The sequence below is a fragment of the Asterias rubens genome, chromosome 8 (assembly GCF_902459465.1).
Source record: "Asterias rubens chromosome 8, eAstRub1.3, whole genome shotgun sequence".
Classification (NCBI taxonomy): domain Eukaryota; kingdom Metazoa; phylum Echinodermata; class Asteroidea; order Forcipulatida; family Asteriidae; genus Asterias; species Asterias rubens.
The window spans coordinates 21,191,393-21,210,831 of NC_047069.1; the positions used below are offsets into that span (position 1 = coordinate 21,191,393).

Below are 19,439 nucleotides of genomic sequence, written 5' to 3' on the forward strand. Positions count from 1 at the left end.
TTAACTGACCCTTGGACTCGGCGCCAATGTAGCGGTGGAATTCAGCTTATGTTTGGGGGCACGGGCAGGGGGGGGGGGGGGGGTGAGGGTCGGAAGTGGGGGGGGGGTGTTCCAGCCAAGTCAAATTCTCTCTTCCGTTGCATAAGTAGCAAGCCCTTTTCCAGTACCTTCTTCTTATTTATGGGCGTGAAAACTAAACCTAAAAAATCTGGGGGTATAAATGATTTTTTTTTCTGGTAATTTTTCATATTTCATCTTAAAAGTCGACTTTTCAAAATAGAGGGTAGGTCCCAACTGTTCCAGTGCATAACTTCAAGGTTCAAGACTGAATTCATACAGTTCACAGTAAAAAATTTTTTCACGAAACATTAAGCCCATACCGGCTTTAAAAATAAAATAAAACAGCAAACAACTCACTACTACTGCAACACAACAGGGAAGTAGGCCAACTGACAAATAGATACTGTGCCGATGTTCCAACCATAAATGCCCCCATTGCCATCTTGCTAAACAAAAATGACGAATTTATTATGGCGAACACAATTTATTTATTATTTATTATTTTGTTTTTGAACTTTGGTGCTTTGAGTACCCCTGTTATTTTGTTTGGCACCAGACAAGGAATGTAAAGGTTACACAAAATTGGCTTGCTGTGTTTTCAATAATCTTCCCCTTTCAAATACCAGGCTAGAAAGATTGATGTGGTCCAACCCTCCTGGGGACAAGGTCAAAAGAACTAACACCTTGATACCAGCTGCATAGCTGTTGCCTGCCTCCCCAATTCAAACACCAAACAACAAATCCCATCGCTAAAGTTATTCACGATCTGTAATCGACTCAAGACGGACAAAACTCTACTCGGTTTGTAATCATTAACAGCAATGACTTTCCCCCGGGGGGGGGGGGGGGGGGGGTAGAGGGAGGGAGAAAGCACTAATCAAGCCCCTTATAATACCAAGAGTGGTGAAGGAAGTAGGTGGATTCTGAATGTTTTTCCCGCACTCCTTGCGTTCTCGATCATACCAAGTTATAAAAAGCAATTCAGTCAAAATATGAATCACCGAAGAGTTTAAATTACTCCAGACCTCTAGCCATGCCGACCCGACCCTTACATTTTACGACCTTTCTAAATGTCGAGGGTGTCGTTTAACGTATTCTTTGTTTATAATTGGTCTAAAGTGGGTCACAAATAAAGGGTGTGGCCAATTGAAGTGAATGGATAGATAGATAAAAAGGTTTATTAAAAAACTGTCCTCGCAGCACAAAGGCTGAATTACAACAATTTTACATAGTCAAAAATTTGAAATTAAATAGTAGGCAAATTGGTAATAAAAAAAAAGTAAAAAAAAAAGTGAAATAGTTAAGCCACTCCCCTAAATTTACACATTGAAAATTGTACATTGAAATTGAATTACTTTTTCTCAAAAATGGTGTGATAATACAACAACACAACAGGCAAGAATTGAAAATACTATAATCAAGAAAAACAAGCAAAAGACCAATTAAAATCTGAACATCAATTAGATAAAAGCAGGCCAGTGATTGTAATTGTTTTTACAACATTAAGTGATCAACATGGCTAGAATGTGAATGAATAAAAGCATTTTTTAAAACACAAAAAATATCACTAACCTTTTATACGCCTTAAGTTTTCCACGGTTGTCACAGTGAAGTTAATATGTGGCACCTGTCAGCATGTTCTCATTCAAACAAAATGTTAAATCAGAAATGAGGCATATCTTACCTACTGGTACGCAGTATGTGCCGTTACCACCGTAACCCTCATTACATTCACACGTGTAACTCCTAACTTTATTCGTACAGGTGGCAAACCTGTGGCAGTTGTGCCGCCTGGTGGCGCACTCGTCTTCATCTGTCAATGAACAAAATATCAGAAATTGATGATTTTTTTGAGAACGGGATGTGGTTCAATCTTGTCACACTTTGTGGGAATATTGCGCTAAAATCAGACTCATTGAATGTACACTCATACACATCGGGTGAACCCAACAAATCCTTAAAGGCAGTGGACACTATTGGTAATTACTCAAAATAATTATTAGCACAAAAACTTCCTTAGTAACGAGTAATGGGGAGCTGTTTGTAGTATAAAACATTGTGAGAAACGGCTCCCTCTGAAGTAACGTAGTTTTCGAGAAAGAAGTAGTTTTCCACGAATTTGATTTCGAGACCTCAGATTTAGAATTTGAGGTCTCGAAATCATAGACGACCAAATGAGCTAAAACTTTCACAGGTTTGTTATTTTATGCATAAATGTTAAGATACACCAAGTGAGAAGGCTGGTCTTTGACAATTACCAATAGTGTCCACTGTCTTTAAACTCAAGTTACGTATGGCTAACTGCCGCGCCGTGTCGGAATTCAAGATGCAACAATAGTGAGTGTGTATACACGCTGTAGGCGCACCCCAACACGATCCGTTAACTTTATGCCTTCGTTAATTGGCCTAACATGGGGAACATGACTTTCAAAATGGAACACCCAGGAATATTCAGGTGACGAGCTACACAATTGGGTAAATAATCCACAAACAAGATGTTAACTTTAGGTTGAGGACGCTTCCCGTAGAGACATAAAGCATAAAGTGTCCATTATTATTATTATTTTAAAGAGTGAACAGAGAAAGACTGACTCTGAGAGAGAAATTGGAGGGGTGGGGCTTCACCATGCCCCATGTAGCTAATCTGCTAACATGTAAAAGATATGTCAATCAACATAGGCATTCTTCTGTCATATTGAGCCCTCGACAGTTTGACATTTTATCGATGAGGCCGACTTTAAAATGTCAAGATCACGCAAACAATTACACCTCAGAGTAAACCAAACTCCCCAAAGCATCCAGTGTCAATATTTACAAACAAGACACCATTCTTGGTCTTGGGTGCAGTGATCTTACGGCCAACAACCTATAGTATAAATACGGGTGACATATTGCTTGATTTAGTTCAATTGTACCAATGGCATAGATACTGCTATACAATGACCATTCGCCTTATGACCTTTTAGGTAAGTGCTAGTTGTCTGACTCGATAGCGACATATTAAACTGCATCTCACATCACAGTCAACGTCAAGTCAAAATCACCATGAAAAGTGAACTTAAGTCAAACATAATGAATTGAAGTCAATTAATATTGAGTGTTGAACGGATCATTTGGGTTTGGATGAGTTCACATTCCCATCCTGTACGGTTTCCAATACACAGACCATATACAACAATTAAGGAAAATGTCATCAGAATTGTAATGTTGAAGGGATAAAACGAACAATGTTTCATCAAGGATTAAAGGCAGTGGACACTATTGGTAATTGTCAAAGACTAGCCTTTACAGTTGGTGTATGTCAACATATGCATACAATAATAAACCTGTGAAAATTTGAGCTCAATCGGTTATCGAACTTGCGAGATAATAGTGAAAGAAAAAAACACCCTTGTCACATGAAGTTGGATGCGTTTAGATGGTTGATTTCGAGACCTCAAGTTCTAAATCTGAGGTCTTGAAATCAAATTCGTGGAAATTACTTCTTTCTCGAAAACTAAGGCAATTCAGAGGGAGCCGTTTCTCACAATGTTTTATACCATAAACCTCTCCCAATTACTCGTCACCAAGAAAGGTTTTATGCTAATAATTATTTTTGAGTAATTACCAATAGTGTCCACTGTCTTTAAGTTAGTTTGCAAATTAGGCTTAGTTCGTTTTGAGACAATCTGAAACTTCACGATCACTCAGTGAATACATGCATCTCCCTTTAATGGTTCAACTAAAACATTTTGGCGGCAAGACATGTTTTGAAGATAAACGACCGTGTTTTGAAAGTTTAACAGTTAAAAAAATGGCCTGACTCTGAGCGGAAGTTCAAGGCTGTTCCGATGAGAGAATGGTCGCACGGAACCCTCTCAAGGGAACCTTTTTGGGAACCATTTGGGAGCACTTTCTTGGTAGCATTTTCTGAGTAACACGACTGTAACAACTTGTGACAGTTGTACCGCACAATATGTCGTTACATACGACGAGAGCCTTCGGGGAGTAAATGACAGCAACTGTTTCAGGTTGATCGCTGTTTTCTGATAATCTGCGCATGTTCAGAAAGTCGCAAACAATCGAACATAACCTGTTTTTGTCTAATGACACCTATGTCTCCTACTTTCGTAACCTTTCATAACATATTCTTGACCCAACTCTTTCAAATCCTATATCAGCCATCGATGTGGCTATTAGTTTGAATTTACATGTACATGGCTGTTGACTCACACACCGGTTTACTGCATGGCTGCTCGATATTTATCAGTTGGGCCATAACAAATATTTGTAACCATTTTGTTATAAAATGCATTATGGTTTCCTTTTACTTTAAGAACTAACACGGTCGGCCATTTGACTCCCATAAATGGCCGACCGTTTTAGTCAACGAGGTGAAAGGAAAACCGTGCAATTTCGAGGCATGTTTGTGTGGATCATTGTATTCTACGTTTACAACATCTTTCTACCCATATGCATTTAATAACAAACGGTTACAAAACGCTTTTCAAAGACCAACTTGACCGATCCAAGGAAGTTGTTGACCAGATTTTGATGGATTTGAGTTGATGGTGTGAATGAATCTTTATGGTATCAGTGAATAATGACCATGCACCTGAAATGCGTAGGCGGAGTGTAGGTGCCAACAAATCCAGACTGCCCATCGCTTAAAACAACAAGACACTAAAACTTGTCAAATTTCAGTTATTTTTAAAAGAAACTTTCGAAGTTTTTAAAAACCTGTTTACCTTTAGAAAAACTGCTACTTTGGAGTTAAGTTCCCTTCCTTAATAAAGTCAATGCCAAAAAGCATAACAACCAAGAAGATTTATGATCTATAAATAGATGTTTAACCTCTCAGGTCGGGAATTCAAGCCCTGTGGCTCAAACTTTTAGGGGTCACGACTCCAAGATAGACCCCTAGGGGGTATTCTATCCATGTCCGTTGAGAAGGTGGACAACATTTCCAACCAGGAGAAACAAACTGTTCCTCAAGGCAAACTTTGTTCGCTGGTCAATGTTTGAAAATAACTCGAATGGAACTGCTGGGAAATTCGTTTACAAAATGGAAATAATCGATGATGTAAAATTTAAGTAACTAAATGTTGCAGTCCTAAACATATTGCCCTGTGGATCGGATGGCAATTATTATGTTTCTACCGGTAAGTATAATTCCAAACAGAAATGTTGTTGCTGAACTTCAAGTCCTATAAAGTAGGTCTTAAATCTGGAATAAATAATTATACGCACCCAGATTATGTTTTTCAATTTTTTGTTTACTATGTTGTGCTTATCGCATAACAGAAACATGCGTCTAAATCAGTTTGTAAAACAGAACTTCAGTTTATTTTAAAGCTACAATTATTTTGTGACGGTGTAATAATAATCATACCCGTTTAAAATTTAAATTATTGATATCATATTTGGGACATGGCAACTTAGAAGAAGCCAACATGGAAGCCAATTCTTGAGATGTATCACCCATGCATGTCTGATGACAAAACACTTCAGAGTTGTCTGTTTTATAAGCAAACTATGGCGAGCAATAATTCCTTAAAATAGATACAAAGGTGTGTGTACGGCCCCGGCCCAGATAATGGACCAAAGTGACCCTTTTCCACTCTTACTTAACTTCACGGAGTAAAAGTTGTATATGGGAAAGGGAGCATAGGTGAAATATGGATTCAAACTAGTTCTTTTGATAATAGTACAAATATTGGTCAGAAGGTTTTGAGACTGTGCGTGGTGGAGATACAATCTAAGTTTGCAGTAACACATGTAAAGTTATGATCTGAAACTCGGCATGGTGGAGAAATTCTTTGAACATTGTACGTAGTGGCGGTTTCAACTTTCCGCCGTGTTCAGTTTCCGAATGGTCAAATACGGTAACATTACGTCATGCGACGCCTGCGCACAGCAAGCAAAAGCAGTCAATTGTTAGTGCCGTACTGAGTCCCGGACAACTGAACACGGCGGAAGACTGAAACCGCCACAACGGTGGAGGTGCAATTAAAGCCATTGGACCCTTTCGGTAAAGAAAAACAAATAAAAGTTCACAGATTTACAAATAACTTACAGGGTTTACAGAAGGTAGTGGTGAAAGACTTTTCTTGAAATATTATTCCATGAAATGCTTTACTTTTTGAGAAAACAGTAAAACAATATCAATTCTCGATAGCGAAAATAACGGATTTATTTTAAACACATGTCCTGACCACGGCGAAACGCTCGGATACAAGGGTGGGTTTCCCCGTTATTTTCTCCCGGCTCCGATGACCGATTGAACCTAAATTTTCACAGGTTTGTTATTTGATATAGAAGTTGTGATACACGAAGTGTGGGACTTGGACAATGTTTACACTGTTTACCGAAAGGGTCCAATGGCTTTAAGAAGGTTTGCAGACCATGTGTAGGCTACATTTGATTTGAAAGTTTGCAAGGTGGAGACACAATCTAGTACGGTTTGCAATGACACAATCAGTGAAATAGGGAATGTTTGGGTTTTTAAAGATGTTTCTCTAACCATTGCATGTGACGTCACATTGTGGAACAAGGCCCTCATTGAGCAAAATGAGATCATTGCAAGTTTCACACTAACGTGTTCCTAGCATCAGTGTAGCAGCAGCGTTCTCATTTATTTAGCATTGAATCTATTGGACCAAAACTGTCATTTATCAACACTGAGCATTACTATTCTTTAGATGCATTTATTGACTCGTTCAAACCAAGAACTTCTTCTAAAGGTGTGTACCCGAACGATAGAAAGCTTCAAAACACATCGTTCACAGTGGTTTATTTATAAATCGGACTCATGCCTGCCTTTTTGTCAACGATGGAAACATCCCAGACAGAGGGCACAAATATTCCTGCAAGATTACGACTTGATTTACTTCTACATCCAATACACGACAAATCGATAGACGCCTCTTCTTGCTTGTAATGTATGCATTAATGTGACCGGTTGTGCACTTCCTTCTCGTTCAATGGAAACCCTACTTTGCCCAAAGGCCCAGGGTTACCTATTTCTAATCATGACACGATTTAAAATAAATCGTCTTTGCGGTTTCAACCTTCGAGGGTTCCTCTTAAAGGAAACCAAATTGAATGGAACATGAACTACCAGTCGTCTGTAGTGTGACTGATTTCCTCCTGGGATGTAACAATGATTGAGCGATGTTATCCATCTTATCCTTCATGTTGTGGTTACATTAATGTTTACTTGGCATAAATTAGCCAGGTTCGTTCTGATAAGGGACATTATTTTACCAACGCCCCAAAACCAGCACCCTGTACTTTAGGAATAATGCATTACCATTGACCACAAACTCAATATAATAATAAATATCGAAGTCTTATGCGTATCTACCAAAAAATGTGTACTCAAGGCGCCGAGTATAAACAAACTTTCAGAAAGATAGGTTATTACAGTGATGGATATAAAAAACGATGAGTAGAGCAAATCAAAGGGAGAACCATGCACAATGACATGCATCACATCAAGACAGGCTCATTATCCAATCATGTGGTATTTAGGACATCGCATGCCTCCTCCTTCAGGCAAATGGAGTACAAACTTTCTTAACTTATGTACAAATATTCAACCAATGGGAATGGATAAGTATCTGGAGTCATGGCTGAAAGTAAACACAATATCATACATATTGATGCCATGTTTTGTCATGTACAGTGTTTTAAACAGAAGGCTTGAAGCAGTAGTCTCAAGACAGTGATCCATCAGGTCGCCAAGCTCCATCTATTTAAAATCACCCTGGGATCGGTTTCATCCCATCAATCAATAACGCCTAAAACTCCTTCATTTTCTTTCAGTTATGTTTCCATCCAATACTTTGCTTCAAACTTTCTGAAACAGCTGCTTAACATCATTCTTGTGTTATCGATACAGTCTTAATTTTGATGTTCTAGGGCAATATACTAAGAGAATCCGTTGCCTGGATTAGTAGCGCGTAGAAGTAGGTCGCGAGGAAGTCCCTGAGTGTATTTCCAACCCGGAAATGATGACTAACTCTCATGGTTGAGGGGGTATAGTTGGTAGGGCGTTCCACGGGATGGAGTAACACTAATGGGTACATTGGGGAGTGTTTGGGGGGGGGGGGGGGGGTGTTTGATGTGCAGGCCTATACGTCTCTGTCAATATTTTATGTTGTTGGAAATAAGCCTTTTCCACAATGGAGATTTTGTCCAAGACAATTTTGTCAGCATCATTTTACCGAAGAAGACACGCGCCATCGACGGGCAAAATATATAAAAATACGTATATGTACACATGTGTCCATGATTGTGTTGACAAGCAAATACAAGCATACAAAGTTGTCCAATTAACAAATTACGTGATCATATAATTCAGACAAAAATGACAACAAACCACAAGCACCAGTTCATTTGTGTGTTCCTACGCCGTACTTCCATAGTGTTTGTTGACTACATTCACAATGCCAAGACGACAATGACCTATAATGTCATTGACATTCCGAAGCAATAGTCGAAAGTGACATCGGAATGTCACAAAGGAATAGGACATTTCACCTGTATATCCGTTTCCATTTCAAACCTGTCCAGAATGTTACACTAGTGAATCCCCTTAGCTATGAGAATGTACACAGTCATCGACTGGTGTGCTTTAAACCCAGAGCAGACATGAAATGGACGCACGTGTCATAAATATCCAGGGTTTCTAAAAACATTATGGCTGGAATAAAACATACTGCATGCTTCATGGCTGCATTGATGCACTCACCGCAGTGCCAATGTCAACTGTATTCTTTCATTTTATCTTGTCTGTGTTCTGAATGCAACCACAAAGCAATATGCATGCCGTTACCACTAAGAAGTCTACGTGACACAGTCACTCTTAGCCCAAATTCAAACCTCTCCTACAAGAAGTAGCCTGAGATTGCAAGATTCGGTTTAAGTTATACAGGAGTTTGACAAAAACATAGAGAACACTTGAACTTACCGGAACATTGATACTTTCCGTCGATGAATTTGTAGCTCAGACCAAGTTTACAAAGACACGTGTAGCTGCCGTATGTATTATGACATCTCTTATCAATCGGACATAATCCTGGGATTTCTGCACATTCGTTGATATCTATAAAGGTTAAGAGAAATAAGTGTTTGAAATTAAATAATTTACCAATAATGTTTGTTATTTTTTGTGACAGTAATGTGATGTTAAAGCTGTTATTAGCCGATGATAAACATACCATTTTCTAATACCAACTATTCTAAATTAAAATTATAGTAGCTTTTGCATAGTGTTCTAACCAATCAATTACTAGCCAAATAATGCTCTTCCCCGAACACGACGTAAAGGTCAGTCCTAAGTTACTTAACTAAAGTCAATTAGAAACATTTTCAAAGTGCAACAAAATTGTCCATCAAACCATGATCAAACCAAGAGGCAACTTCCTAACGATAGGCAGTCTACCGGGAAATTGGGGTGTGGGGTTGGGGGTTGGTGGGGGTGGGGGGGGGGGGATGGTCAAGCCACCCTGACTAGTTCGCCAGTTAGCGCTTCAACACTCCACCAATCCATCAGCCAAACGTCACTTATAATAAAATGACGCACATCTGCGCAACAATTCATTTTTCAGTTTCTTTTATTTTTAGAACCAGACGAAAACAAAAAAGTCAAAAGTTGGGAACAACGTACCTAATTTATAATTCTATGCCTCAGTAATCAAATAGGAAATAGGCCATAATAATATAGAGGCCGGATTGGGGTAAGTGGGCAGTTGGGTCTATTTCCTTGTACGAAATCCTTTGTAAGGGTCTCATATTTAGAATGAAGGAATAAAGGAATCATATTCAATCAAAAACTCAAATAAATACCCCTTGTAACTCTAGACACTGAAAGCTACACTGATCAAGGATGTGATAATCCTCAAAGGCCTCAAACAGTTCAATGCTCCAAAGAGAAACAATTCCTTTATATTCGCGCTTCTTGATGGAATCGTTTTCCTTCAAGAATTTTAAATGGTTATAGGGAGAGTGCGACCGGGTTGTGAGGCTCTCAAGAACTTCGTGAACCGAGCAATCGCAATCGGCAAAGTTGGGTCTCTAAAGACATCATGCAGATGGTTCGCCACCAGGAGATATTTATTAAAACTTAATATTAAGGAGAGCCTAAACTCATAGTGAAAACAAACTTGCCATTTAGGAGGGACGAATATTAATAATGTGTGCAGAAGTCCATGTGAACCAGTCGAAATTCACATATAAAATATAAGCTTGTCAAATATTCACAAACCATTAAGTGGATTCTTTAGCAATAATATACATAGTTTTACATGGTATCAAACATCAAACCGTTAGACGCCATTTTCTTTATTAAATAGGTTTACAAATTTCCATTAAAAGGTCACACTTAATTGTGACGTATCGGCACTGGGCAGTTTGAAACCGACTTGCGTTCTCATAGCGTCCGACCTTCCATTAACCCATTTTCCTTACAAGATATAAACTCTTCCAAACAAATAATGCTCAGTTGCCAGAAATTCCTTCAGTTTTATATATACTTACATTCGACATTTACAAAACGTGCTTTTCTGTCAGCCAATAATGGGCACGTCGGTTTTGGGAAAATTGGCACTCAAGTTTTTGTGACGAAGCGAAACCACTTGTTAAGGCTGAAAACTAACCCGTGAATTACTTAAAATGGTTACTCGATAGGGGTGGATCAAGAGGCCCTTGACAGCGTGTCGACGGAGCAGAAGAGCCGAAGTACAGGCCGCAGCTTGTCTACTGAGTGCGGGATGCACTTGAACTTTTCACGGCCGATAACACCAAAAGATTGTCTTTATCCTAGTGTAACTACTACACTTAGTTTCCTGGATTGAAGGAGAGTGGGTGCTGTCTCTCGTCAACACGTTGTCTTTCAACATGACAAAGAAATTGTCTCCAAGGCGATGGCTTAGGTGGCTCATTTCGTCTGGCCGCCGCCATGGTTGACTTGTCGGGCAAAGACTTGGGTGGTTCATTTCGTCTGGCCCCGCCACGGTTGACTTGTAAGGCAGGCTAGACCACTTAAGACTCGCAACTAGTCTGTTTTTTATTCACTCCTCACATTAAAAGGAAGAACATGAAGAAGAACAAAATTCAACGACACTGCGATTGAACCATAACAATTAAAGCACTCTAAATTTACTCGTGTTTCTCACATCTAAATAAACCTATACAAGAATATTAGTTTGGTGAAGCAGAACAGTTCTTTTCAGAAATGAGAATTATCAAAAAATATTACCTCACCATGCAATATCTCAAACAAATAAACTGAATATGAACCCCATAAAAGTCTCACTTATAAATGAAATTAACTATCGGCTGAGTAATCCAGAAACAAATCCAGCAGGTATTTATGTTATTTTGTTGTAAGGTTGCCAAGATTATCAACCAAAGTATTACCTGACAAAGTAATCTACACACTCATCTCAACAGTCGATTAATCACTAGCAGTGTAAGTCAGAGATCCAAAGTCACATTCTTGCAAGGAGTGACATTTCAAATGTCTCATATTCAACAGCGAGTACACATTCTTGACAGTGGATTGGCTAGTGGTAATACAAGCCTCATACTAAAGCTCTGGTGTATCTCATCCGCAGGGTGTGGGTTCAAGTCCCGGTCATGGCAAAAGTGTCCTTCAGCTAGAAACTTTACCATTTTAATTGCTTTATCCTTCGGATTGGGTCCCGTCTACTCGATTGATATACGTGACGTAAAATACCCGCAAGTTATAACCCTGGTGTTCCTAGTTCAAACACCAAGCACCCATGCTTGCGAGTGTCTTTCTTTAATTGTCATATACTTCGAAAGGCAGGACACCACAATATATTACGCTACCGTCTGAGACTTGAGCAATTTGTGTAAGTTAAACCATGACCTGCCCAGTGCAATACTGGATCATATCTTTATTAACATATGAAGTGCGACATAACATGTTGACAGTAGAGGAATTCCAGCTGATCTCACTCAGCCAATCCGAGTCATTAACGGATGCTTCAATCTTAATGTTGAATTTCTAGAGGAGTGTCATCATTGCATCCTCAATCTCTAAAATCAGTGTCAATAACCGTCATCTTGATCAGGAAGTACAAGTAAACTGTAAGATGCCTGGCTCAATCACTACGTACGGTTATCTCTCTTTAACTCCGCGAAGCATCTTCCATATAGATGGAGGGGAAGAATGAGCTTTCAATGAGATTAACGCAACGTAAAGCTGCCAAGGACGCTGAGATTGACAGTTACTGCATGGACACAGAGATCCTTAATCCAAAGCATCTCCGCAGATCTAAACTGCTTAAAGAAGCTTGCCCATCTTCGTTCTCGGAACTGACCTTGACCATTTAAACCAGGTAGCGTCTTAATGTGGGAGCATCTAAACCCCATCACGTCCTTTGTGGATGTACTGCTCACAGTGAATGGCAAGTCACATAACTATGTACATTGGTCAATTGTTGGTAAAAAAACAATTCAATGTATTCAAGATGTTTCAATTTTGAATAGTGCTGCCAGAAAAGAAACAAATGAAGTTGTGTTTGCAAATGAGTTAGAACAGACAGTGACTTAAAGTGCACCGAAGAGTACAATCCGTGTCATATTCCAGGTTTAAATAACAAACTATCTTTTAATCTAAGATAGATAAATTTAATTTACTTAGAAATCCCAGTTTGAGTGAAAACTGGCAATATAAGTTGCGCGCAGCGTGGAGGCCAACACGCGGGAACGCTTCCAATAAAGATCGTGGTCAATGACGTCATCTGAAATCCATCTATTAACGAGGTTTAGCTGAACGTCACGCGAGCAAACACGTAAACGTACACGTCAATCAATTGTGTTGTTTCTACGTGACGTCAACACTTTGGGCTTATCGCCTGCTCACGTTTGACACCTGTGCGCAAAAGGTAATTTCACGTAATATTATGCTAAAAACGTGAGATTTGATGTACAGAAAATGTAGACGTTTACGTTCACGCGGAATGCGGAACGTACAGCTAAACCTTCCTATTATCAAAGACCAGTATCTGCACTTTCAGTGCGACCCAACATTGGCCTACATGAAATAACAAACTGTTAAAAAAACCTTTAACATTATTGTCACGCAGCGATAATGGAACTGACAGTGACGTTTTTAGCTCAACATTAACAAACAACTAAATTGTTTACAGTAAAACTTTGCCAGCTGGCCAAACCTGCCTTCTTTTACATTCATCTTGCTTAAGAAGGTCGATGCACTGGACTTGAAACTATGTAAGCCTTAGTTCAACAATGGAGTGGCAATAACTGCTGCTACAAGTATCACATGCACATGAAATAAACGGAGGTTTAATCATGTTACAAACTGTCAAACAAAATGTTCTTAAATTTCAGTCTAACTTCATTTTGTCGTTTATTTAACGTGTCAATTTCTAGGCCTACACACAACACTGTTCACACTAAACTATCCAATCATTTTGTTTGTGATTATTAATTTTGGTTTTTACCCATACACCGATGTGTGTTAGCACTGTATACTCAGTACTTTCCCGAGTCCTGTGAAAAAATATCACAGGCATGTTACTCGGGTGATATTCTAACCCACGACCCTTGCAATTCTATAGCAGTGTCTTACCAACTAGACTACCGAGGTTGCCCGGCAGCTAGAGGCAGTTCGAATCCTATGTTTTGGCAGCGGGTACCGCAACGATATAATAGATGTTAAATTTGCATCGGGGATAAAGAATATTAATTTTGGTTTTTATCCATACACCGATGTGTGTTAGCACTGTATACTCAGTACTTTCCCGAGTCCTGTGAAAAAATATCACAGGCATGTTACTCGGGTGAGATTCGAACCCACGACCCTTGCAATTGTTTGTGATTGTTGTACTATTGATTATCTAATTCGCAGAAATGCTTTGTCATTTGTTGCATTTGAATCTAAAATTGTCATTGAAGGAGTTTACACTCCATAATTTTCTCAGACCAAACCAAATAGATCGAAGGCAACAGATATGGAAACCGATTCACACCATTTACACTGAGTTTGCTTCTTTGAAATTGACTTTCACTTTATATACAAAGGGGATATGGCCTGTTTTATAAAGTGCTAATGCCCGAGTGGCTTGTAGTGATTAGAGAGAAACAGTCGTCTGGTCTACTCCAGATGAATGAAACGAGTTTTCAAACATGAATGTTCTGAAACATGTTTACCAAACCAACGTATCCGTGACTTGTTATAATTTAATTTCCAAAGATGATGGAGTGCTTGGAAACGAAATGAGCTAAAAAGGCTGAAGAGTTGCATCAAGGGAGTCTGCCAGCAAACCCCGCCCCGACACATTGAAATATAAACCAGCTGTTGTCACAAAGTAATGACCGGGATTGAAAATGAGTCGTGAAGTAACATGCTCAATGAGTCCTCTTTACTGACTGATGAATGCATAGTCGTTTATTTTCAAATAACCACTGGATGACACGCTATCAATCCATGTGTTAACTTGACATAAACGTTGCATATTACGCCTTCAGTTGATGGTGCGCCCTCACGTATCCAAAATGTATACAGCAATCTGCGGCTATAAACCCAGGCCCTTTTCGAATCCACGGTTTCGGCTTTGGATTCGGCTTCAGGCTCCGTCATCTCGTCTGAAGCCCTGAGAACGTACACGCAAAACACGTGCAATTGTCAAAAACAACTGCGAGCGCCAAGCTAGCCTTGGCCGAATCTAGAGCCGAAACCTTGGTTTCGTGAAGGCCCCTTAATACGAAATAATGCTGAAACAGATTTGGTATAGCTCTATTTTCATAATCGTTTTTAAAAATATACCATAACGGCAAAACCAACAACTCTAAGTTCTTTGTGTTGATTTGCTGAATAATGTCACAAAAAATCAGATATGAAAATTATGATTACAAATCACATCCAAATCCCAAATGTTCAATAAGTGAGTGGGATGTTTGTTAATATTCCAAATGTCCCATGTGTGCGTCGCTGCTTGGTGGTGTAACATAAAATGACACTTCAGGAAATGTGTATTGTGAGCTACGAGAGGATGAAGGTAAGATAGCGGCGACCTTCACTTGGTACCCCGGTGCTGCCCAAAATGGCCCATCTCGACCCCCCTTTACAGAGTAGGTGTCATGGCACCGGTCATGTATATCAGTCCTTGTCAAGGAAACACCTTAAGTACTCGTCTCGCTTGGGCCCCGGTTTGGGTTTACACTGGCAACGAATCCTCAAACTAAACGGTCTCGATATTGAAGTAAAGTCACTACTGTGTCTAATGCCAAGACAAACTGACCCTAAACTGGTCATGCCTGAGAAGATGCATACGTTACCAATCAATACAGTTGACCCAAAACGAGTCAAGCATCACAGCTGTACCCTAATGCTACCATTCTACTTACATGCTTTATCGAACCTTACATTTACAGTAACTTAACCCCAGACCGCTTTAAATACTATTCAACCCGAATATCAGTCGATTTTAATTCTTATAGTAAGTGAAACTTGGCATTCCAATTATAATCCCCAATATTATAAATATAAATGAACCTTAAATGTTGTACTGTTTTCATCAAGTCAACTGGCCCTGCTGGCCTATGCAATGAGAGAGCAACAATAACGTGTTGAGTTCTTACCAAGACAGCTGTAGCCATTACCTGCTACTCGTAGTCCATCCGGGCAGATACACATGACTTTATAATATCCTTGTTCTTGACATCCATAGGAACATCGCAGTGAATCACATCGTCTGTCATCTAGAATAACAACATTCAAACACAAACATAATAACATAAGTTTAAATTGTAAATAAACATTTAAAACTCCCGTTGTGGACATAATATTATTGCAGAACAGAAAGAAAAAAAGTACTTTTGACGCAAATTCATTTCATTGACATTGTTGATTAAGCCCATTGTGATGACGCGTCATGACGCTTCGAACCCTTGGACATAATTATTAATAATAATCCATTTTCATACTGGAATTCTGGTTAAATATACTGCCTAACGATAAAAAAAACAACGCACTGTAATGGTCATAAACTCAGAATTGTGTTCGTCTTATCACTTTAATATTTGCTGTTTCTTTGTGACAGATAATTGTCCTTGTCCAAACTTTATTTCCGCCGTCCGGACTCGTCCTCTGCAACTACACGTAATAACGATTTCAGCAAAAACGATTTCTGAAATTTAGTTTTCGTTCTACAACTTACAAACCCTTTAGCAATTTGTGGTAATTGATCCATCGATACAATAAGACCAGCTACTTTATTTAGGTGATTTAGCGGCTTAAGTTGAAAACTCGCCGCTAACCTAAAGTTAATCGCAATCTTTTGAATACTTCAACTTTGCTTGTACCTCCCATATCGCAACGTTCTAACCAACAGTTACCGCCGGCTATGTTGAAGTTAAGCCGGTAAGATGTATTGTAGTTGACACCGATATAGAGTAAGTATACAGGCCGAGTTCAGTTCAGTTTTACCCTGCCTCGAAGGCTCGCATAAAACCACATCAAAGTCCAATGTCTGTGGTAGATATGTTTTTTCCCTGAGTGAAAGCCGACGATAGATATGGGTATTAAAGGTAGGCCTGTATTACTTGAACCCCTTACCTTGTTGGCGTTTTTATGTTTACGACCTTCGATTAATGACGTAGGGCTTTGATCAAATCACATTTGCCCTGGATTAAATGCTACCAAACATTATCATAAAAAAATTATACAAATCATACAAATCAAAATATAATTAAAAATTAAATGTAGTGTGTATTAACAGCCAGTCTATTTAATATTTACAGTTTGTTGGCCATTACCCTTTTTGCAAGACAGTAAGAAAAATTGAAGATTTGGGAGAACATTCCACACTATTACTTCTGTGTTGATGCCCTTCAATGTTTGAGAAGAATGTACCCCATTATATTATGCAGAAATCCTCATGGGATTCGACTCTTATAAGAATTCGACTCGTGTACTTTTTAACACCAATATTTGGCTAGTTTTGCTCAAGTAAGTAATATGAATATGCGCACATAGTTCAGCGATTGGTTCAACAGAACATTCTTTGGAACAACTCCAACCATAATTTCATCTTAAGTCAACATCAACTGTTTGCAACAGCTTGAGTACCGTAGACTTCATGTATCATGTATGGCGTTATCTAAACATACCCAGCGGTTAATACAAAGTGGCACCCCGGGAGTTAGTCAGGTGTGTGGTATAAAACCACAGAGTAACGACGTAAACCTAGCACCTCTGTCCCAGTATCATTCCGCTCCATTGGGACCGCCCGTTAGAATTCCCCGTTGCGACCCCGTCGGGAACATCAAATCAAAAATAATATCTCAGGATATCAAATACTAATTCAGTTCCCCAAGGGGTGTGAGCCGAATGGTATGGTACCGCGGCGAGTAGCTATGGAAGTTGACTGCACTTCAATACATGACATGAATTTTACTGCCCATCGTGACGTGCGTTATGGACCTACATCAGAGTTGTTACATTCCTTCATGTCATTCTCATGTTTGGCTAGGTTTAACACATAAACTAAAACTAAAACTCCCATAGGAAACATGAAAAACTGTCAAGTGTCAAATATGACTGAAAGGGATTTAACATTATCATTGTTCGCATAACCTTTCGACAGACGTGTTTATTTTGGAGGTTTACATTTCTTTATCTTTGCATTTTACTCATATTTTCAAGTGTTGCTTCTTTCGGTTGATGTAACTAACCTGGCTGGAGTATTTTGTATTTTGTTTGTAACTTCTCAAAATTAGTTTGTAAAAAGATATATATTTTTGCCTACATATTGGTCGTGTTGGTATTTATACTGACAATTTCAACCCCTTTCTTATATGAAGACATTTTAGAACTGTCTGTTAGAGTAAAAGTGCATTCGACAGGTATCGAGAATAGCTAACATTATGACAGCTAGTCATATAATGGCGTTAGAACGAGTTAACCGAGATGAAACGCTCTATTTTGGCGGGAAGGGGAGTTACCGAGATACCGGTCCGTACCCCCAGAGCTAAGCGAGGGTGAGACGATAATGATGAATCAATGGCAACTAATTACTCTAGACGACTTATCGAATGACAAGGAAGTCTCTTAGCTTCCAAATTGTCAACCAGCTTCCCTGTTTTCAAGTCCCATTGATTATGAATTAATCATAACACATATCGTTGACCTTAACCCCATTTAATTTTTCCCGTCTTCATTTAATTGCAAAATGCAAGAATACGAATAATTTGAATACTTCCAACCAAGGTGATGAATCGTTACGTTGTGGTTTGAGGAAGGGTCGATGGATTCGACAGATTGGTTTTCCCTGACGACTAAATACCCAAAATGATGCTCGACACGCAATGAATATGTTCAAAGGCACCATCTCCTTTCCAATAACGCCTAGAGGCGTGGGGATTCAGTGGTGCCCAAGACACGTCACAGGCTTAACATTGGACATTTCATAATACTACTTTATAAGAGAACTTTTGCATCAAACAGTATTGTCAAACGCCAATTGTGCATAGTGTTCTTCATCATTCGGTTAAGAGTAAAACTGATTGAATATTATGGTGACATCTTTCAACACTGATGGCAGCAAAAACAGCCTATTTTTGAAATCAAACAAAACGGCAAACAGTGAAATTGGAACAAATCAGTGGATAACACATAATAAGTTATAGTTAATAAGTTAATAAGTTGCTGTTGAAGCCCAACAATTGCAACATTCAGATAAGTTCAAATGAAAATAAGCAACCCCACAAGGATCAAGACCTGTCGAAGGGGGCAATGACTTTGACATAGTAAACTCATTTTGACCCACCCAATGGCTGTAATTAAAGACCAATTTGCTTCCAATTAGTCTTGCAAGTCTACAAAGAGACGCTTGCGTTTTCTTGAGTTTGACGCAGAAGTAACACTTCTCTAACACTCTCGTCTACGTTCCATTCCCCATGGCTACGACATCTACATTTGAACCTGGTGACAGATTTAACGATGTATATTAACGTGGTCAGTAACCCCTTACATTTGGGTGGATTGGTATAAACAGTCAAATCACATGAGGACATTGTCACCAGGAAATAAATCGTTGAACGCCTATAATTTTTAAATCAAACCATTGGATTTATGAGTATTTCAAACCGCGCACATTTCTCTATGTCTTTTGTTCATACTTGGGTTTCCCGAAACACCAACAACTAAATAACGAAAAACTATTGGTACTGGGAGTTTCAAATATTTTGCCCTCTCTATCCGCTGGCCTCGCAAGTTCTGTCAATAAACCTACCCTGTTTTTCTGAGAAATATGCTGACCAAGTGAGCCAGAACTGATTGGTTTTCAGTGGCGATCTGTATTCGAACAACAGGGGGCGCGTTGCCGCCTGTATGTAATACA

The 19,439-nt window shown here is 39.1% G+C and overlaps 1 protein-coding gene across 1 annotated transcript in view; it reads right to left on the reverse strand.

The window, feature by feature from the left end:
- The window catches only part of LOC117294050, a 101,148-nt gene that overhangs the window by 16,040 nt on the left and 65,669 nt on the right, over positions 1-19,439 (reverse strand). Inside the window, exons 5-7 of the mRNA XM_033776561.1 lie at positions 15,679-15,798; positions 9,014-9,148; positions 1,745-1,873 (exon numbers count right to left, since the gene is read on the reverse strand). Coding sequence (XP_033632452.1) covers positions 1,745-1,873; positions 9,014-9,148; positions 15,679-15,798 — 384 coding nt within the window. The remainder of the gene's footprint in view (positions 1-1,744; positions 1,874-9,013; positions 9,149-15,678; positions 15,799-19,439) is intronic.